General features: G+C 41.1%; 1 protein-coding gene across 1 annotated transcript in view; it reads right to left on the reverse strand.

Moving 5' to 3' along the window:
• slf2 (SMC5-SMC6 complex localization factor 2) overlaps positions 1-23,489 on the reverse strand; it is a 38,344-nt gene continuing 14,855 nt past the window's right edge. The window contains 17 exon segments of the mRNA XM_034184361.1: positions 1-882; positions 1,260-1,328; positions 1,885-1,971; positions 4,304-4,381; positions 6,997-7,125; positions 8,864-8,951; positions 9,079-9,173; positions 9,421-9,597; positions 9,724-9,811; positions 9,947-10,088; positions 10,481-10,568; positions 10,658-10,763; positions 16,634-16,801; positions 16,929-17,042; positions 17,141-17,223; positions 17,349-18,610; positions 18,613-18,804. Coding sequence (XP_034040252.1) covers positions 622-882; positions 1,260-1,328; positions 1,885-1,971; positions 4,304-4,381; positions 6,997-7,125; positions 8,864-8,951; positions 9,079-9,173; positions 9,421-9,597; positions 9,724-9,811; positions 9,947-10,088; positions 10,481-10,568; positions 10,658-10,763; positions 16,634-16,801; positions 16,929-17,042; positions 17,141-17,223; positions 17,349-18,610; positions 18,613-18,804 — 3,227 coding nt within the window. The 3' untranslated portion in view covers positions 1-621.

Here is a 23,489-nt window from a genome sequence, read left to right on the forward strand (position 1 = left end):
AAACATGTTCAATAAAATGTGCAAAACAGTCATTTGGAAACAGTTTATTCTCTGTATTTAGCAACAGTAGTACAAAAAACATTTTTAATTAAAAAAATACTGTTCCAAACATAACTATTTACATGAGTACAAATACAGCAATCAGACCAACAAATATATTGTACATATTCAAGTATGTTCTGCATATAAAATTGCTTTTTATTGGAATTACAAGCCAACACTGCAACCAATGAGTAAAAACATTTTGTGTCTTAGGGCCTGGGAGGTGCACTCAAAGATAACCACTAAACGTCACTTATAAAGAAACAAAAGACTTTTTAAAACTGCTCTGTCTCAATTGCACACTCAAAAACACTGGCACAAATTGCCAGATTTAATACAGAACAATTTAAATAAAAAGTTCAAAAAACAGTAGCTGGAAGACAAAACACACCAGGTAAAGTGCTAATTGGGTTTCTGTCTGAGGCACTATATTTAAAGCCCTGAAAAAACCGACACCACTCAAACGTTTCTACCTGGATACGCCTCACACTTTTACAAGTGCCAACAAAAGGTGTTTCCTGTCAGTGTTGACACAATCATAGTCTTGGAGTTCCTGTATATAACAGGGCTCCAGCTCGATCAGTCTTCTTTTTTCTTGTTTGAGTCATCAACTGTGTTATCCTGTTGTGGATGTTCTACATTTTCCTCCTGATTCCTTTCTTTTTCCGCCTCAATCCTTACCTCCACAGCATCCATCACAAACTCATCGTCTTCATCTTCCATCTCAGTCTCTTCCTCAGACACAGCCTTATCGTCTTCATTACGGTTGTCCCTCGTTTGCTCTTGGGTGCCTGTCAGTCTGTTATTTGTTGGAGGCTGCCAATGATGATACAGCTTATCCTACAACAGAACGTGGCAAGTTAAACCATCTTCATAGACTGTACTCAATGTGTGCTCACAGTATCATCATCCTTGTTCTGCATGCCCCATTGGTCTGTCCAATTAGTCCATCTGGCTATATCTGGAATGAGCAATTTCCCCTCGTCACCACCCTACACACACTAGCTGCACATACAAAAGTCACTGTGGTGCACAAAGTTGAGCAAATTTTAACTTCTTTTAATGTGGTGGTTCTGGTGTGTACTGCATTTATATTCATGTGGAAAAACTGTTGCAACACACCTCATTCACAGTAATGGAGAAGATGCATGCAAAATACATTTTACTGTGACAAGGTGAACACTTAAATTGCTACTATTTATAGTAAACCAACATACATGGGGAGGCCTGGTCCTCGTTAGAACAGTCTGCCACTTGGTGTAGATCCTGGCCTCGAGGTCCTTCACCTGAACAGAGATCAGGATGGGAGGATTAAAAACACATCAATAAACCACACAGGACACAACTGAGTGAGAAGGTCAAGCTGATGCTGCATAGGCCAGATCCAGCCCCCAAGCACTAGACCCCTTAAATCTCTGTAAAGAGGGGAAAGGTCTTTATGCACATCACTTCTTCAGCCTGAAGGTTATATAGTGCATCCGGGAAGTATTAACAGCGCTTCACTTTTTTCACATTTTCTTATGTTGCAGCGTCATTCCAAAATGGAGTAAATTCATTTTTTCCCCCTCAAAATTCTACTCAATACCCATAATGACAACATGGAAGTTTTTTTTTTTTTTTTTAAATTTATGCTCAATACTTTGTTGATGCACCTTTGGCAGCAATTACAGCCTCAAGTCTTCTTGAATATGATGCCACAAGCTTGGTGCATCTTCAGGTCTGTGCTCTGGCTGGGCCACTAGCCACTTCTTTGATATCTTGGCTATGTACTTTGGGTCACTGTCAATGTCCTTAGGCAACACTAAAAAAGTGAATAAATTAGAAAGATTATCTTGTACTCACCTTGCTACGATACAGGCATTTCTCACTTTCTCTGATGTCAGACTTAATGTATGCTTCAAGTTCAGCGCACAGAAAATGTAGCTCCTCCTAAGAATAGAGGGATGAGAAAAAAGTGAACATTCCAAGCAAAAATAGGAGGAGTCAGACAATCCATCTGCAAAATCTCTCTATATCTATCAGTTAAAAATTACTGCATGTTCATCAATGAAAGTTTGGGTTCTGATAGAGCCCAGGAGCAATGAACCTCCTATTTTGGGCTGTATCATAAATAAACAAGAGTGCTCTGAGACCACAATATCCCCTGCTGGAAAATGCTGCTTTGGTCCAAATACATGCTGCATTCTGATATCATTTTAAGATACTGATTTCAGAATGCAGACACCAAATCATGAAACTGATGCAGTCTAGATTTGTTAATCAATGGCAACAGCAGACAGACAGCAGTACATCAAATGTGTTTTATATTTATAATCTGAAATGATGTCCTTCAACACACCACAGAATTTAATTGTTTAGGGCTGTGCTACATGATGATATGACAACAGAAGAACATCTCAACCTCCATCAGGTTGGATGGGGAGCATCGGTGCAACAGGCCATTCCAGAGCTCTCCAGAGACGTTCAATTGGATTCAGGTCTGGGCTCTGGCTGGGCCACTCAAGAACATTCACAGGGTTGTCCAGAAGCCACTCCTTTGATATCTTGGCTGTGTGCTCAGGGTCACTGTCCTGCTGAAAGATGAACCTGAGCACTCTGCAGCAGTTTTTCATCCCTGTAGGGATGGTGACTGGTTTCCTCCAAACATGACACCCTGGCATTCCGCAGAAGAGTTCAATCTTTGCTCATCAGACGAGAGAATTTGTTTCTCATGGTCTGAGAGTCCTTCAGATGCCTTTTTTTTTTGTTTAAATCAGATGATGGAGGCCACTGTGCTCACTGGGACCATCAAAGCAGCAGAAATGCTTCTGTACCGTTTGAGATTTGTGCCTCAAGACAATCCTGTCTTGGAGGTCTACAATTTCTTTGACTTCATGCTTGATTTGTGCTCTGACATGCACTGTCAACTGTGGGACCTTATATGTAGACAGGTGTGTGTCTGTCCAAATCATGTCTAATCAACTGAATTTACCCCAGGTGGACTCCAATTAAGCTGCAGAAACTTCTCAAGGAGGATCAGTGGAAACAAGACCCCCCCCCCCCCCATTGTCATTATTGTGTGTACAATTTTAAGGGAAAAATGAATTTCATCCAATTTGGAATAAGGCTGTAACATAAAATGTGGAAAAGTGCAGCCTGCGAATAGTTTCTGAATGCGATGTATCATTTCATAATGCTCCTTCACTGTGGTCTGCATTGTTTTGCAAAACATGCTTATTTTGCCTGGTGGGTAAACAAGCAGAGCACAGCTACAGATCAGGGAGGACTGGCAGCATAAAACTGTGGTGAGGCCTTCAAGGCATGAGTTTTAAATAAATAAAAAGCTTTCCACATGGTTTGCAGAGGTGGCTGGGTACATAACTGCTGTGAAACTTTCAAAAATTGTTCATAAGTGATCCCCCGACCCCCTCCCCCACAAGGTCCGTGCCCATACCGCATGTTTTACTGGATTAAAAGAAGCGCTGAGAGAGTGCCCACCAAAAGAAAAGAAAAAACATTGCCTGCGCATGGGATTTGTTTCTATGGCAGCAATAAAAACAACTAACAACTATCTTATAATGTACAGCAAGACACAAGAACAAAGCATCTGTCCCCAGCCTCCCTCTCAATAAGGAGTTCTTTCAGGGGTGTGAGGTACTGGCCATCTGAACAGGTTCTTCCACCAAACATTAAGGTGGCTTGACCCAGTTCAGAGTACAATGCTCATTTCTAAGTGGTAATGAGTTGACAGCTCCACCCATCTTTACACCTGAGTTCCCAAGACAAACGGACACCCTTATAACAAGGTGTTTGTACTGACTAGCACCAAAGTCCAGCAACACCACCACTCAGGTTTAGATCGGAGGGGCGTTCCTCCCAATCACTCTCCTCCAGGTTTCTCCATTACTGCCAACGTGAGCGCTGAAATCCCCCAGTCGAACTACGTCCCCAACAGGAACTTCTTCCAAAAGCCCACCTGGAATCTCCAAGAAGGCTGGATACTCTGAAATGCTGTTTGGTGCATATGCACAAATAATCAAATTACTCTCTGCAACATGAGGTTGCACTGAGGCAGTCTTTCATTCACTGGGGAAAACACCAAAATAACAGTACTTAGTTGGGGACTTGTGAGTAACCCCACATCTACCTGCCGTCTATCACTGTGGAAACTCTGGAGACAGCTGAACTCTCTCCGAGTGTTTAGTTCCACAGCCCATGCTGTGCATAGAGGTGAACCCAACTATAACAACAAAAACAACAAGTAATCCAGAGCAAAACGTACCTGCTGATTAGCTGGGAATAACTTAAACCTGGTTGCTTCATTTGTCAATGTCAGAAGACTATAGCAGAGGTAGTAGGCCTGAAACACATGACAAACAGAAACACTGTATTCACAGCTTGTAAATATAAAATTATTTTACATACAGTAGCTATATAACAGGGTATACAGGCTAAATAACAGGTGGACAAGCTGTTAAGTGTGCTCGTTTTCATTGCAGATGTTTCCCTTACCCTATTCAAACGCCAATCCTACTCATTCTCCATGAAATGTGTACTTGTATACAACCCCTGGCAAAAATTATGGAATCACCGGCCTCGGCGGATGTTCATTCAGTTGTTTAATTTTGTAGAAAAAACGCAGATCACAGACATGACACAAAACTAAAGTCATTTCAGATGGCAACTTTCTGGCTTTAAGAAACACTATAAGAAATCAGGGAAAAAAATTGTAGCAGTCAGTAACGGTTACTTTTTAGACCAAGCAGAGGGAAAAAATATGGAATCACAATTCTGAGAAAAAAAAAATTATGGAATCATGAAAAACAAAAGAATGCTCCAACACATCACTAGTATTTTGTTGCACCACCTCTGGCTTTTATAACAGCTTGCAGTCTCTGAGGCATGGACTTAATGAGTGACAAACAGTACTCTTCATCAATCTGGCTCCAACTTTCTCTGATTGCTGTTGCCAGATCAGCTTTGCAGGTTGGAGCCTTGTCATGGACCATTTTCTTCAACTTCCACCAAAGATTTTCAATTGGATTAAGATCCGGACTATTGCAGGCCATGACATTTACCCTATGTGTCTTTTTGCAAGGAATGTTTTCACAGTTTTGCTCTATGGCAGATGCATTATCATCTTGAGAAATGATTTCATCATCCCCCAAACATCCTTTCAATGATGGGATAAGAAAAGGGTCCAAAATATCAACGTAAACTTGTGCATTATTGATGATGTAATGACAGCCATCTCCCCAGTGCCTTTACCTGAAATGCAGCCCCATATCATCAATGACTGTGGAAATTTACATGTTCTCTTCAGGCAGTCATCTTTATAAATCTCACTGGAACGGCACCAAACAAAAGTTCCAGCATCATCACCTTGCCCAATGCAGATTCGAGATTCATCACTGAATAGACTTTCATCCAGTCATCCACAGTCCACGATTGGCTTTTCCTTAGCCCATTGTAACCTTGTTTGTTTCTGTTTAGGTGTTAATGATGGCTTTCGTTTAGCTTTTCTGTACGTAAATCCCATTTCCTTTAGGCGGTTTCTTACAGTTCGGTCACAGACATTGACTCCAGTTTCCTCCCATTCGTTCCTCATTTGTTTTGTTGTGCATTTCGATTTTTGAGACATATTGCTTTAAGTTTCTGTCTTGACGCTTTGATGTCTTCCTTGGTCTACCAGTATGTTTGCCTTTAACAACCTTCCCATGTTGTTTGTATTTGGTCCAGAGTTTAGACACAGCTGAGTGTGAACAACCAACATCTTTTGCAACATTGCATGATGATTTACCCTCTTAAGAGTTTGATAATCCTCTTTGTTTCAATTGACATCTCTCGTGTTGGAGCCATGATTCATGTCAGTCCACTTGGTGCAACAGCTCTCCAAGGTGTGATCACTCCTTTTTAGATGCAGACTAACGAGCAGATCTGATTTGATGCAGGTGTTAGTTTTGGGGATGAAAATTTACAGGGTGATTCCATAATTTATTCTTCAGAATTGAGCGATTCCATATTTTTTTCCTCTGCTTGGTGTAAAAAAGTAACCGTTACTGACTGCCACAATTTTTTTTCCTGATTTCTTATAGTGTTTCTTAAAGCCAGAAAGTTGCCATTTGAAATGACTAGTTTTGTGTCATGTCTGTGATCTGCTTTTTTCCTACAAAATTAAACAACTGAATGAACATCTTCCGAGGCCGGTGATTCCATAATTTTTGCCAGGGGTTGTATAAAGGCCAAAATACATCCTTGTCATTTTATATTAAATTATAAAACAACAGAAAAGGGACTTACATTTTGGTGCATCTGACTTTGTGTACTTCCAAAAAAAAAAGACTGTGTACTTCCTCACCCCAGCAAAAAAAAAAAAAAAAATCATGTCTGAAATTTGTCCAGCTGTTGTGCATCACTGCTGCTTTGACAACAACAAACTTTAAATATGAGTCCAAAAATAATTCTGACAAAGTCCGCGATGCTGTGCACCAACTTTGTGTACTTCCAAAAACAAACAAAAACACAAAACTGTACCTCTTCAGTGCAGCAGGGGGGGAAATCACATCAGAAATTAGTCCAGGTTTTCATTATAACTTCCTCCTAACAGCTCTTCATGTCTCCAGATGGTTTACAGTGCAGTGGATTTGTTTTTGTTTTTATGTGCGTGTGTTAGAAAAAACAAACTGTCAGCAAAACAAACTCTGCATGTTTAGCAAAACACTGCCCCACTAGAGGGCGGGGTTCGCAGAATGCAATGGTACCAAATTTATGAAACCAAATTGCACTCTAAATGCAACAATGGGACGAATAATCAATGTCACGTGACATTCAAAGCACTGATCAAATGACAAGGATCCACTCAGCCTTTATATAACATCTAATATGTACTTTGAAAAATTCCATTTGTAGTTTTTTTTTTTTTTTTCATTTTTAAATTCCAATACTTTGAATTTCAGAACACTGCACATAACTGACCTGTTGGTCCAGAGTGGTCTTGTCATCCTCATCATCCTCTTTTGTCTTAGTTTTGATGGTGGAGTTGAACAAGACTTGTTGAAGGCTGGAGGGTTTCATGCGGGGCAGGTACCGCCTTAGATCAGAAATCTAAGCACCATATGAAACAAGACAGAAAAACAAACACACCTGTAACTTAAAATATTATGATAATTGACCTGTGATTGTCACAAAAGGTAAGTGACTAATTTGGCAAATAATGCAAGAATTAATTATTAGTGCTGAACATCATTATTACTGTTAAGCCGTGGTCACAACCCGCCGTACTTGCACGTGCGTGCAGTCTACTTGCACGTGCGTGCAGTCTACTTGCAAAAACGTGAGCTAAATTTGGAGATCCGTACGTCGTAAGTACTGCCTCAGTACAAATTTAGGAGCACGCAGACACGCCGTAGAGGTTTTAGTGCATGCAGAACCTTCGCTGCGGTCAGGCTGCGGATTCACCAGCAGTACAGATGACGCACGTTGTGAGTACTGCCTCAGTACGGATTCAAAGCGGCACATTTTCATTCAATTACTATTGAATTAACCTAATCCGTACGTAGGCAGTACGGATTACGGCACTCACCACATACTATGGAGGCCGACAGACTTGCATGCACAACGCAGCTTCTCACTTGAACTTGGACTTTATTTCCAAACGTCAGCAACACACACTCCACAGCTTCAGTCTGTTAACTAGCTGTAACTTTTCGAGGCAAGTAAACACTCGTACAACTTACCGCTGCAGGCTGGACAAGCTCATGCGTCGCCGAAGGTGAAAAACACCTGCCGCTCCGGTCCTGCTCATAAAAAAAGAAAAGCGACCCCCCACACACACACTGCTTTATTGTCAACTCTATCGTTACACTCCTAGAGACGTGCGTTGAACGTACTCCCTCCCTCCTCTTGCTACTGCATCCGTACATTTTCACAAAAACGTAGTGGCCGTGGCATCCGCAGAAAACGTACGGCGAAGAAAAAAAAAAAAAAAAAAACGCACGGTGGGTTGTGACGGGGGCTTTACAGAGACCAAAAACCAGAGTAGTCACTTATAATACTAACACATGAATCACTATTACATTTAAGTGTTCTAATTTTGCAACAATACCACACAGAGTGGAATTGATGGGACATATAGAATCTGTTAACTTAAACAGAACTAAATAAATACAAACATGAAGAAGGTGTTTGGATCAAAGGTGTTTTGTTTTTCTTCATGCATGGTAGAGTTGTGACAAGCATATGCAATGGACTGTCTTTAAAATACTTTTATTCTGCTCAGTATAAATGTAATATCTAGTAAAATACACCACATAACACATGAAGAATACAGGATAAAAAGTTTAAGCAAATTCCACACAAATATTTTGCTAGACAGGTAAACCAGTGCTCCCAGAAGTCTGCGATATCATTTGTCAATACTAATATTAGCTACAGTTCCACTACTTTTAAACTGGTTTACCAAAAGGAGTCATGGGTGAGACTAACATTTTATGACAACTTAATCAGACGCATTTTTCCAAGTGATTAGTCGAAAATTCTAATTTCTCAGTTTCTATCGAATGCAACATCAACTTCAAACCCTGTGCTGTGCAAAATTTCACAGTGCGAGCGCACTATATTTACTATGGGATCTGCCTATACTAAACACTTTACCAGCAATAAAATTAGCAGGCATTTCATAGTAACTAGATGTCAACAAAGTAAATTTTATCCATTTTCTGAAATATCAAATATGACTGCACCTGTAAACACACACGAGCACATGCCCACATATACAAAACTGTATAGTTTTCAGTTGTTGGACAAAAAGGGAATTGCTCTGCTGTTCATTACACTATGTCACCTGGAGCTCTTTTCCAGTAGGTCTGTAAGTGCAGGTTCCATCCAACAGTTTAGAGATCATAGACAGACTGAGATTTCTACGTAGCTGCCTACACAAATGAACATAATAAAATTACATGTATCATTTTAAAGACATTACAATAAAACACCCCCACCCCCCAAAAACATACAACAATTAAAAAAAAAATATTCAGAGAAAAGGAAATCTCATCTTACTTTCCACGTTTGTTGTCAGGCAGCAGCTGTACGAGGTGACGCATGTTGTGATGATCATCAGTCATCTCAGTTAGGGCCAGACAGATTCTGGGCCACTACAGAATATTAGTTCTTGCATTAATTAAATAATTAACTACACAAATAACATAAGAATTGGAAAACAGGACAACAGTATATTTCTGAGTTTAAATAGTCATGCTCATGCCCACTTATCAATTCTAATGGGAAAAAACATTCTTTTTGGCAAAAAAGGTGAAACGCATGCCATAGAATTTATTTAATAGGTCACCATAAGCCTTGAATTCACAAAATTAAAAAATTAATAAAATTGCTTAGACTTACCACGGTGTCCCAACATCTGATGTTTTTAACCATTTCATGCTGTAGAAAATGCAGATTTTTACTGGATCCGAGGATAAGCCTTGTGTCAAGGCCCACCATAGTAGTCACAGTTAAAAGCAAAAGCAGCTCATCATCACTGAACGCTTTAGGACACAGGCCCATACAATGTGCCAAGTACTGCAAACAAGAACAGAGGACAAACAACCATGCAGCAAATGAGCTAAACAATACCGTTCTCTTTTCTGGATAGAGACTTGAGAGCAACATAAGAGTATCAGACAGCTGTTTCTCATTTTGTCTCACCTTAAAGACGTTGTCACAGTTGTGTGTGGGAAACGCTCTTTGCTCTTTGTTGCTGGAAGGACTCTCACTTTTGACAATGACGTAATCTCTACACACAAAGAAAAAAACAAATTAGTCAGGGTTCAAAGTTCGACAATAAATTAAGTTTCACCTTTGTTGTGTAGAAACAGAAAAACTCAAATGAGAGAATGAAATGCGCAATCCCATTAAAAGTGCAACCTACAGCAAATCAGCCTCTGTAAATGGTGGCTGCATGTCCTCAGAAGGAAAGAGGGTGACAAAGGAAACTCCCATATTCATCAGGACCAGAGTCACATCAGCCAAACTGGGCACCCAAACCTTAAACTCTGGACTTCCATTTTTCACTGATAAAAAACAAACAAAAAACCACCACCCATAACTTTTTGGAATACAATTTTCAACAACTATTTCATCCAAATACAAAAAATAATTATCTTAATCTAAAAAAGAAGTATTATGTGTGCATCAACTTATCATAACTGAAGACAGACTTTAACATTAGAAATACTTCTAATGTAAACAAACATTCAACACCCTTTAAAAATATTAAAATCAGGCTTAATGTTTCACTTGTTACACTATTTATCAACAGTTTTTAAAAATCAATTTTAGGTTCCAAACCTCAGTTTTCCAAAGTCCAGAAGTCTTACCGTTTTTGTTATGTTTACATAAGAGATTGTTTCTTCAAAAGCAGCATGGAAACAATTTTTTTAGAAAAATAAGACAAGACACTGACCTCTCTGACAAGCTGCAACGCAAGCGATGTCACAAAGGATCTGAAGTATCTTTGCAGACATCAATCTCTCATTATGGACTGACATCATCTGACAAAACAAGAGAGAATTACCCATAACAGCTTGATGATTTAGCCAGACATTCCTGATATGATACAGTCGTGTATATGTGGGCCTACCCTGAATAAGAATCGAGTGACCTGTGTTGGACAGGGAAAGCAAGAGTTGTAGGCCTCTTGGAATAAACCAATACTAACATACAATTGAAGCTGTGCAGGGCTGGACCTGATGGGGGAAAAATAAAGAAGTTGACAAAGGAAAAAGTACAGGAGTAAGTCATTATGTGTGTGGATTTGGGGGGGGGCTAATCCCCTTTGTGGGACTCTATCAGGAGTGATCTGGTTGGGTGAAGGGGAAAAAAGTAAAATAAATAAAAAATGATAAATGTGAATTGGGACTATAAAAAACCATTAGGGGCTGCAATAGACATAAAATCCCATACCAAACTTCAGATTAAAAAAAAATTAAAAGACAAGAGGTTACTACAATAAGAAGGTTGAAGAAACAGCAAACATCACAACAATCTTCCCAGGATAGATGTGACACATTTTGCACAAATTTTTCCTATTACTTTTCAGAGAATCTGTCACAAAGACGCCATTGCTGCAGTATGCAGCAATACACCTGTGACAATGAAATTTCTTATCAAATTTCACTGCTTTATAGCTTCTTTTTTTTTTTAAACTTTTGATAATTATGGCCAACAGCTTAAAAAAAATTAATAAGACCCCCTGCCAAAAACCAACCAACCAACCAACCACAAAAAAAACAGGATTTACAACAGTATGTTGTAAATCTAGTATGTTCATTCATGTACGCATTACTTGGTTGGAGTTCTTTTTGCGCCATGTTACTACTGCATAAATGTGGCATGACATGGCATGAAGGCGATCAGCCTGCGGCACTGCTGAGGCCTTATGGAAGCCCAGGTTAGTCTGATAGCGACCTTCAGATCATCTGTATTGTTGGGTCTTATGTCTCACCTTCCCCATGACAATACGTCATACGGTGCATCCAGAAAGTATTCACAGCACTTCACTTCTTTCAAATTTGTTATGTTACATCCTTATTCCAAAATGGATTAAAGTAATTTTTTCACTCAAAATTCTACACAATGTCCCATAAAGAGAATGCAAAAAAAAAGTTGAGATTTTTGCAAAATAAAACACACACACCAGATTGTGATTTCTGGATTTTTTTTTTTTTTTTTTTTTTTTTTTTAGATTGTCTCTCACAGTGGACATGCACCTAAGATGAAAATTTCAGACCCCTCCATGATTTCTAAGTGGGAGAACTTGCAAAATCGCAGGGTGTTCAAATACTTATTTTCCTCACTGTATAAGGTCCCACAGTTGACAGTCCATGTCAGAGCACAAACCAAGCATGAAGTCAGAGGAACTGTCTGTAGACCTCTAAGACAGGACTGTCTTGAGGCACAATCTGGGGAAGGGTACAGAAACATTTGTGCTGCTTTGAAGGTTCCAATGAGCACAGTGGCCTCCATCATCTGTGTATGGAAGAACTTTGGATCAACCAGGACTCTTCCTAGAGCTGGCCGCCTGTCTAAACTGGGCAATCAGGGGTGAAGGGCCTCTGTCACGGAGGTGACCAAGAACTCGATGTTTACTCTGTCACAGGTCCAGTATTCCACTGTGGAGAGAGGAGAATCTTCCAGAAAGACCACCACCTCTGCAGCAATCCACCAACCACATTTGTATGGTAGAGTGGCCACTCCTTATGGCCCAGTCACATGGCACTTTACGAAGGGCAACAAAGCCCTGACAAAACAAGAAATCTGGACTTTCGTTGGCATTGTTTAACCTTCGCGCAGCTTCGTTCCTGCAGCTGGTGCTTTGTCAGGATTTTTAAACTGTTGAAAAATTTGAACGAAGGGCAATGAAATCCTCAATTCGCCCATGTTTCGTTTTGCTGTCGTTCTTGACGTTTTTTTTAAATCGTTTGTTTAGTTTTTGTAACGTTATTGTTTATTTTGACTTCATTCAACTGGCTGAATGTTTTCACACAGTGCAGAAGCCGGTCTGTGAGCGCTGAGGCTGCTGCTGTGTTCATGTACCGTTGGAAATTACAGGGCAAACAGCCAGTTTGCTTGGATTATTTTTATCTGGGTGGGGGTCACCTTCAATGGGCTCAGGCACCTTATATAGGCCAGAATTAATCCTTTATGTGGATACAATTACTTATGTTGCCACAAGCAACTGCTGAATTTGAAACAACAAAAAAAGTTGTGTAATTTCCAAAGGTACTTGAATGCAGCATTAGCGCATTTTTTATTAAATATAACAATATGAGTGTAGGAATGACAATCCAGTCCTTATGTACATGCGGCAACAGGTACGAGGTCTGTGAGAAAAGTATCGGACCTTTTTATTTTTTTCAAAAACTATATGGATTTGAATCACGTGTGATTACATCAGACAAGCTTGAACCCTCATGGGCATGCAAGAGTTTTTTCACGGCTGTCGGTTACGTCATTCGCCTGTGGGCAGGCTTTGAGTGAGGAGTGGTCCAGCCCTCTTGTTGGAATTCCTTTGTCTAACAACTTGCTGAGAGATTATGGGGTGCTACTGTTGCCTTAAGGACTTCCCACGGAGCGGGACGTCGCGCCGCGCTCGGAGGCGCCGTCGTCAGCCTGTTTCGAGCTGAAAACCTCCAAATTTAAGCCTCTGTTGACCCAGGACGTCGTGAGAGAACAGAGAAGTTAAGAGCTCGGGATCAGCAGTTTATCCGGACATTCCACTGTTAAAAGGAGATTTTGTAATGAAAGACGTGCGGACGTATTGGTGCGTCGGCAGGCAGCCGGCACGGCGCGCCGCCACAGGAAAAACACCTCCGATGGAAGCCTTAAGGACAAGATGGAACATGTCCAGCTGTTGAACAATTTCTCACATACTCTACTGAAAGCCATCAAAAGCCGCCTGGTTTTTACAAATGGTTATCAACACGGAGGTGTTTTTCCTGTGGCGGCACGCTGCGCCGGCTGCCTGCCGACGCGCCAATCCGTCCGCACGTCTTTCATTACAAAATCTCCTTTAAACAGTGGAATGTCCGGATAAACTGCTGATCCTGACCTCTTCTGAAAGTTCTCTGTTCTCTCATGACATCCTGGGTCAACAGAGGCTTAAATTTGGAGGTTTTCAGCTCGAAACAGGCTGACGATGGCGCCTCAGAGCGCTGTGCGACGTCCCGCTCCGTGGGAAGTCCTTAAGGCGACAGTAACACCCCATAATCTCTCATCAGCTGTTAAAATTTTCACCGAAAACCAGCTGAATTTCTCGAATGGTGTCCACTTCGATCTGCCTCACAGGTTCTGAAAAAATTTTGATAAAGCAAAGCGCCAGTCTCAGGAAGAAGTCAGACAAAGGAATTCCGACGAGGGGGGTGGACCACTCCTCACTCAAAGCCTGCCCACAGGCAAATGACGTAACCGACAGGCATGAAAAAACTCACGCATGCGCACGAGGGTTCAAGGTTGGCTGATGTAATCGCACGTGATTCAAATCCATATAGTTTTTGAATAAAATAAAAAAGGTACGTTATTTTTCTCGCAGACCTCGTAGATGATTCAGATGATGATATAAAGAGCTGTTTGGAAGGCAGAATTCATGTTGTGGATCAGCTGCAGCCGGTTGAAATAACCACACATGGGGAGTCAATGCGCGTTCACAAGCACTGATCAATTTACTGCTCTGATATATTCAGTCATCTTTATACTTATATTCATTCCCTGTTTTGACAGTTTTCTGTTATAAATCAATATATATGGCTTAGAACATAATTCAGTGATAGAGCAGTGACCACGGCACGCCAGAGGGTTTTTGATCTGGACGAGGAACCAAAGCAGGTGGCCCCACAGACGTGCACAAAGATCTCCACAGATTCTGTTTGCAGTTTCTCCAGGACTCAGGCGCTATGAGCTACGTCCCAGCACCGAGTCCTGGAGCTCAGAGATGACTGCTCCATCTGTGGCTCCAGGCGCATTTCATTTAAAGCGTTGAGATCGTTAGCTTCGGTTTTGTTAAGTTCCTCTTTTGTCCCTTTTGCGCTCTTGCTTCGCAGGCTGTTCGGTGATAAAGCTCTTTCGTCCACCTTGTCTCAAGGAATTGTGCCTTTTTTTTAACTTTTTCCTTTCATTCAGGAATTGTTGTGTGCCGTGTGACTGGGCCATTAGTAAAAAGGCACATGACAGCCCGCCTGGAGTTTGCCAAAAGGCACCTGAAGGACCCTCACACCATGAGAAACCAAATTCTCTGGTCTGATCAGACAAAGATTGAACTCCTTGGTGTGAATGCCAGGTGTCATGTTTGGAGGAGACCAGGCACCAGCCCTACAGTGAAACATGGTGGTGGCAGCATCATGCGGTGGGAATGTTTTTCAGCAGCAGGAACTGGGAGACTAGTCAGGATTGAGGGAAAGATGAATGCAGCAATGTGCAGAGACATCCTGGATGTAAACCTGCGCCAGAGCGCTCTTGACCTCAGACTGGGAAGACTGTTCATCTTTCAGCAGGACAATGACCCTCAGCACACAGCCAAGACACCAAAGGAGTGGCTTCAGTACAACTCTGTGAATGCCCTTGAGTGGCCAAGCCAGAGCCCAGACCCAAATCCGATTGAACATCACTGGAGAGATCTGAAAATGGCTGTACACTGACACTCTCCATCCAACCTGATGGAGCATGAGAGGTGCTGCAAAGAGGAATGGGCAAAACTGCCCAAAGATAAGTGCACCAAGCTTGTGGCATCATATTCAAGAAGACATGAGGCTGTAATTAGTGCCAACAGTGTATCAATAAAAGTAGTGAGCAAAGGGTGCGAATACTTATGTACATGTGATTTGCAAAAAAAAAAAACCAAAAAAAAAAACAAACCTTTTTCATGTTGGCATTATGGGTGTTGTGAGTAGAATGTGAGGGGGAAAAAAATGAATTTACTCCATTTTGGAATAAGACTAATACAAAATGTGGATAAAATGAAGCGCTGTGAATACTTTCCAGATGCACCGTTGATTCTCTAAGGCAGAACTACCCAAATCCGTTGCTGAAGGGCACCTACCATGCTTATTTTCCCCATGTTTACATGTTCTGTTAACACCCAATTATTTAATTCTAGTGTTTTCCAGCTTCTCATTGGTTGAGCACAGCTGTCAGAATGGTTCAGGTCAGGCAAGCTGGTTGGCCAATCATGTACAGTAATACCAGGATCAGCAAACAAGTTAGTAGTTTGTGTGTTTTTTTTTTGCCCTGTGGGCAGGTGCCAAGTCTTGGTGGAAAAGGAAAACAGCATCTCTAGCAAGCTTGTTAGCAGATAGAAACATGAAGTGCTCTAAAATCTCCTGCTCGACGGCTGCATTGACTTTGGAATTGATAAAAACAGTGGACCAACACCAGCAGATACCATGGTTCCCCAAATCATTACTGACTATGGAAACTTTGCAATTCTGAGCCTCTCCACTCTTCCTCAAGACTCGGACTTTGATTTACAAATGAAATGCAAAATTTACTTTCATCTGAAAAAGAGCACTTTGGACAACTGTGCAATGATCCAGTTCTTTTTCTCCTTAGCCCACAGTAGATGTTTCTGACATTGTCTCTGGTTCAGGTATGGCTTGACACAGAGAATGTGACACTTGTAGCCCATTCCCTGGACACATATGTGGCTCCTGATGCAGTGACTCCAGCCTCAGTCCACTCCTCATTAAGCTCCCACAAGATCTCAAGTCAGCTTTGTTTGGCAATCTTCTCAAAGTAGTGATCATCCCTGTTGCTTGTCCATCTTTTCCTACCACACACCCTTCCACGTTACTTTTCATAATCATACTTTGATAGAGCACTCTTTGAACAGCCAGCACTTTCAGCAGTGACCACCTGTGGCTTATGCTCCTTTTGGAGGGTGTCAATGAGCATCATCTAGACAACTGTCAAGTCAGTTGATGTGCTACTGTTGTTCCATCAACGCTTGTCATTAAACAGTGCTCATATCTCCAAACATCAGCTTTAGTGATTCAAATATCATGTACGCGACTCTTCATTTCACAACATAATTTTACATACGCAAAAACAAACAAACTCAGCTCACCACACAAGTGTTTTCTGTGCCACTGTTTGTGGATTGACTGTGCATTGTCTCAGCTCCAACGTATGCTGGTTGAAGATCCGGCCAAACTTCTCAAGGTTGAATACCATTTCTCCTGGTGGAATTTCTCTGAAGCCACTGGACTGCAGTAAGTAGTGTTTCAGGAATTCTCTACAAATCACAATAATATACACATATAAAAATACAAAAATATAAAGCATAGCAGCACAATCACTGACACAGAAGGACTGCGTCCCAGCGACAGTGTCATGTGTGCTCGGCTTGCCCATTTACTTACTGGTGTTCAGTTGAAATGGAATCTTCTAGGTTGTCATCAGTATTCTCACATTCAGATATTATCAACAGAGCAGCATCACATGCAGAGCGCAGTTCTGTCTCAAACTCCTTTACTCTGATTACCAAAAACACAAACACCACATGGTGAAGGCGAAGGTACTTCATGTCACTTCTTTTGCCTAAATTTATGAGGAAGGCCAAATGAAAGCAAACCTTTTGTTTGTATTTATGTCTTTCAGCATCTGATCGAGGCTGTTCTTATAGACACCTGGTTTTATGGTCGAGCACAGCGGTTGCTATAAAAAAAGAACATTTAAAATCTAAACTGATAAAACAGCAACTGCTTCTATTAGTGAGAAAGATGACAGAGTCATGAACTCATCAATATGATAAAAATAAAGCAAAAATCTATACATCTTACAGGCTTTGACTTGTAGCTTATGGTTCCTGGTGTGCTCGGTTCTGAGAAGTCTCCCTTCTCTGGCGTTTTAGGAGATTTGGTGATGCTCTCCATCATTTCCTGCAAAGAAAGCAGCTGCTCCTCCTCGCTGCTCTGGGAATTCTCTCTTATATCTACATCTACTGCAAAGCTCAAGTCTAGGTCCAGTTCTTCATCAATATGTTCCACCAACCTCTCCTGTTGTTCACTCTCTTTATCAGCCTGCTTATTACCCATCTTAGAAGAATGACGAGGTGTAGAACTTTGCTCAGGGATTACAGTATCTGCCTCTAAAGCAGAATGCTGCACAGTCTTGGGGATAATACAGGAGTTGTGTTTCTCAGGAGATGTAACACTATTACCTTTAACATGACTCTCTGATGAATGTCTGAGGCTGTTTTTGAGCCTATTGTTTTTAGAGTGAAGTGATGGTGGGTGTTCAGGCTTTAGCCGCTGTAAACACACACTTGGCATGGAGATGTTTGGTGAAATTTTTGGTGAGACATTAGTGCCCCCTGTATGCGAAGAACAACTGTTTGTAGAGTCTTGCACTTTGAGACAGGGAGAGCTGGTGTAATGGGGACTAGAGGTGGTCAGAGTACATGGTGAGCAACTTGCTTCACATGTGGACAATGTGACTTTTCCCTTGTCTATTGTAGACCTTGCTATTTTATGTACAGAATTTAATACATAAGTTACTGGGTCAGGGGTAAAAAGATCTGCGATGTCATCCGGGATTACAGATGATTTTCTTAGCCGTGCAGTTTTGTTCCGTTGCACTGAACCACAATTTTGCACTGCACTTACTTTGGGAGTAGTACTGTGCCATATTGTGTTTTCTTGCACACGATTAATCTTGCTGAGGGTCTTTCCCACTGAATCCGATTTGCTTTGTTCAGTAAGAACAGGTTGTTGTCTACGTAGTTCAGCACTATGTGGCCTACCATTGTCCTTATGGAGAACCTTGTCAGATAAGGATTTTGGACTATCCTTTTCATTATTACCTACACTGCTTTTCTCTATTCTTTCTTCCTGTCTCTTTGAGGGTGACTTCATTGCTATTAACTTCACAATGCCAGTATGAGTTCCATCGATGTAGGCTTGCTTTGCCCCCAGTGATGGTTGGGGAGATAGATGACCTGTGGCCACTGATGATTTACAGGACAACTGGCTATGTTTAAATTGGGATGACTGCTCCAAGGATAATTGGCCAGAAGCCGGTTCTGTGCGTTGGTGGGCTTTGTTGTTTTGGGTGACGGATCCAAACCTGGCAAATGCCTTGAAGTTTTGGATATCAAACTGCTGAGTGCTTTGCCACAAGTGGATTTTGGTGTCTGTGGACTGCTGGAGCTTGCAAGCTGGATACATACTTTCTTGGCACCGCTCTCATGGTCTTCAGGATCCCTGCACCGCTTGTGAGATGAGCAGTTGAAATACTCTAGTAAAAAACAAATAAAACAAAGTATTACCCTGTACTTTTACTAAAATTCAACTTTATTATATTAGGTTTCTGATACTGAGAAAGGGAAATGATAGATACCTTTTAGACAAATTAATATAACCCTTTACCTACAAAAGCACATAGCATATGCATGCTATATATATGGATAATGTATGTACAACCCCTGACAAAAATTATGGAATCACTGGCCTCGGAGGATGTTCATTCAGTTGTTTAATTTTGTGGAAAAAAAGCAGATCACAGACATGACACAAAACTAAAGTCATTTCAAATGGCAACTTTCTGGCTTTAAAGAAACACTATAAGAAATCAAGAAAAAAAGATTGTGGCAGTCAGTAATGGTTACTTTTTTTAGACCAAGCAGAGGAAAAAAATATGGACTCACTCAATTCTGAGGAAATAATTATGGAATCACCCTGTAAATTTTCATCCCCAAAACTAACACCTGCATCATATCAGATCTGCTCGTTAGTCTGCATCTAAAAAGGAGTGAACACACCTTGGAGAGCTGTTGCATCAAGTGGACTGACATGAATCATAGCTCCAGCACGAGAAATGTCAATTGAAACAAAGGAGAGGATTATCAAACTCTTAAAAGAGAGTAAATCATCACGCAATGTTGCAAAAGATGTTGGTTGTTCACAGTCAGCTGTGTCTAAACTCTGGACCAAATACAAACAACATGGGAAGGTTGTTAAAGGCAAACATACTGGTAGACCAAGGAAGACATCAAAGCATCAAGACAGAAACTTAAAGCAATATGTCTCAAAATCGAAAAAATGTACAACAAAACAAATGAGGAACGAATGGGAGGAAACTGGAGTCAATGTCTGTGACCGAACTGTAAGAAACCGCCTAAAGGAAATGGGATTTACATCATCAATAAATGCACAAGTTTATGTTGATATTTTGGACAATTGAAAGGATGTTTGGGGATGATGAAATCATTTTTCAAGATGATAATGCATCTTGCCATAGAGCAAAAACTGCAAAAACATTCCTTGCAAAAAGACACATAGGGTCAATGTCATGGCATAGGGTCAATGTCAATGAGCAGATCTGATTTGATGCAGGCGTTAATTTGGGGGATGAAAATTTACAGGGTGATTCCATAATTTTTTCCTCAGAATTGAGTGATTCCATATTTTTTTCCTCTGCTTGGTCTAAAAAAGTAACCGTTACTGACTGCCTCAATCTTTTTTTCTTGATTTCTTATAGTGTTTCTTAAAGCCAGAAAGTTGCCATTTGAAATGACTTTAGTTTTGTGTCATGTCTGTGATCTGCTTTTTTTCTACAAAATTAAACAACTGAATGAACATCCTCTGAGGCCGGTGATTCCATAATTTTTGCCAGGGGTTGTATATATGGATCCTAGTGGTTGGATTGTGTCTAACTGTGATTAGGATGGATTAAAGGCAGAGGACAAATGTTGTTGTATGTATCCATGTATGACAATAAATCCTTTTCTCTGGTATAAAACAGATAATACTAATAATAACAATAATAATAAAACCTCGCATACATGTTTTAATGGCGAGAAGAAAATGGAGTACCTGGAAAAACCCACACAGACACAGGGAGAACATGCAAATTCAACGCAGAAAGAAACCGGGCATTGGTGGACTTGAAGTCAGAACTTTGGTGTTGTGAGGCAACGGTGTCAAATACTGTGTCACAGTGCTGACAGTGTGGTGTAATTTGTTTACGGAAGACAACAAATATTATGATGATATGCAAATGCCAGGGATTACGCTGTGTATTACTGACAACATTGAACATATTTAGAAGGATAAGTATGTACTCTTTGCACAGACGAGTTAGTAGCATTTAGAAAAAGACATCTGATATATTAAAATGTTGTATGCAAAAACGTGAAAAATGTATGATTACAAAAAAAAAAAAAAGGCATGATGACGACAAATTATTACAGGTGAAAATTTAAGTAAAACATTCAGTTTTTTTTTTGTTGTTTTTTTTAAAAAGGAACATCTATCTATAAAGCAGGGAAATCACTGTGTGAGTGCGAGTATGTGGCTCGCATCTCTGTTTGTCAGATCGACCTCAGCTTTCGGATATGACTTTCGCATGGCATGATAATGTGCATTCTTTATTATAAAAATTTTGGGGAATAATTTTCAAAATCTTTATCTTAAAGCCTTTATTTTCTTTACAGGGTTGGCTCACTCCGGAAATGCATTGCTTTTCCAACCATGGCTGTGAATAAAATGAAGCGTTCTCTTCTTCTATGGTGTTTAGTGCGCCAGTTTAATCGGCTAACGTTATCCTAGCCTTAGCTGAACAATCAAAGGGTCTGACGATTTACCCAGACTGACTGCAAATATGAGTAAATTAAGTACTTTTACAATATTCCACCATGCATACCCTTTTCTTCACCTCAAAAAAGAAATCTAACCAGATTGAGCCTTTAAAACACTTTTAAAAATCATGCTGTTGCATTACTGTATTTGCTTTCCCAATGGACAAAAGAGCAACATACGAGGTCTGTGATAAAAGTAACGGACCTTATTATTTTTTTCAAAAACCATATGGATTTGAATCACGTGTGATTACATCAGACATGCTTGAACCCTCGTGGGCATGCGAGAGTTTTTTCACGCCTGTCGGTTACGTCATTCGCCTGTGGGCAGTCTTTGAGTGAGGAGTCGCCCACCCTCTCGTCGTTTTTTTCATTGTTTATGAATGGCTCAGAGACTGCTGCTTTGTTTGATCAAAACTTTTTCCAAAACTGTAAGGCACAACTGAGTGGACACCATTCGATAAATTCAGCTGGTTTTCGGTAAAAATTTTAACGGCTGATGAGAGATTTTGGTCTGGTAGTGTCGCTTTAAGGACGGCCCACGGTGCCTGACGGCGATCTGCGCTTCGAGGCGGCAGCGTCTCGCCGTTTCAAGTTGAAAACTTCCACATTTCAGGCTCTGTTGACCCAGGAAGTCGTCAGAGAACAGAGAACTTGCAGAAGAAGTCGGCATGAGGAGTTTATTCGGACATTCCATTGTTAACGGACATTTTGCAATGAAAGAACGTGCGGGCAGAGTTGCACGTCGGGCCGGACCCGAGCGTGGGGGGTCGCGACAGGAAAAACACCTCCATTGGAAACCTTAACGGGCAAGTTGGAACATGCCCAAGCTGTTAAACAATTTCTCAGTTACTCACTTGTTAAAAGCCATCAAAAGCCGCCTGAATTTTACAAATGGTTTTCAACACGGAGGTGTTTTTCCTGTCACGGCGCACACAGATTCGCCTGGGACCGCTGCACGACGTCTCGCTCTGTGGGAAGTCCTTACAGTGACAGTATCACCTCAATTTCTCTCATCAGCCGTTAAAATTTTCACCGAAAACCAGCTTCATTTTTCGAACCGTGTCCACTTCGATGTGTCTCACAGGTTTAGAAAAAATTTTGATCAAACAAAGCGCCAGTCTCTCAGCAACTTCTCAGACAAAGGAATTCCGACGAGGAGCTGGACGACTCCTTCCACAAGGAGTGCTCACAGGCGAATGACGTCACCGACAGGCGTGGAAAAACTCACGCATGCGCACGAGGGTTCAAGCATGTCTGACGTAAAAACATATGAATGAAATCCATATAGTTTTTGAAAAAAATAAAAAGGACCTAAGAGTAGGTACACCCCTTTGTACATCCCAAATTCAAACACAGCCTCATAGTATGACCATCCATGAAAAATCTACTTAAGCTACCAATTTTCTATAGGAATACAAAGTTCCTATGGCCATTCTTCTTTGTCTTTCGAACGTTCCCGTTAGGGGTCGCCACAGCAGATCAATCGTTTCCATCTCATCTTGTCCTCTGTATCATCCTGTCACACCAACCACCTGCATGTCCTCTCAGCACATCCATGAACCTCCTCTTTGGCCTCCCTCTTCTCCTCCTGCCTGGTGGCTCCATCCTCAGCATCCTTCTCCCTATATACCCTGGGTCTCTCCTCTGCACATGTCCAAACCATCTCATTCTCGCCTCTCTGACTTTGTCTCCAAACCATCCCACCTGAGCTGTCCCTCTGATATGTTCATTCCAAATCTTGTCCATTCTTGTCACTCCCAAAGAGAATCTCAACATCTTCAACTCTGCACCTCCAGCTCTGCCTCCTGCCTTTTTGTTAGTGCCACCGTCTCTAAACCGTACAACATAGCTGGTCTCACTACTGTCTTGTAAACTTTCCCCTTCACTCTTGCTAATATTCTTCGGTCACAAATCACTCCTGCCACCTTTCTCCACCCACTCCACCCTGCCTGCACTCTCTTCTTCACCTCTTTACCACACTCTCCATTACTTTGAACAGTTGACCCCAAATATTTAAACTCATCTACTTTCACCACTTCTACTCCTTGTAACTGCACTATTCCACTGGGCTCCCTCCCATTCACACACATGTACTCAGTCTTGCTTCTAGTGACTTTCATTCCCCTTCTCTCCAAAGCATATCTCCACTTCTCCAGACTAGACTCAACTTGCTCTCTACTCTCACTACATATCACAATGTCATCTGCAAATATCAGTCCATGGGGACTCCTGTCTGATCTCATCCATCAACCTGTCCATCACCACTGCAAACAAGAAAGGACTCAGAGCTGATCCTTGGTGTAATCCCACCTCCACCTTGAATGAGTCTGTCATTCTGACT

Source organism: Thalassophryne amazonica, chromosome 13 (genome assembly GCF_902500255.1).
Source record: "Thalassophryne amazonica chromosome 13, fThaAma1.1, whole genome shotgun sequence".
NCBI lineage: Eukaryota > Metazoa > Chordata > Actinopteri > Batrachoidiformes > Batrachoididae > Thalassophryne > Thalassophryne amazonica.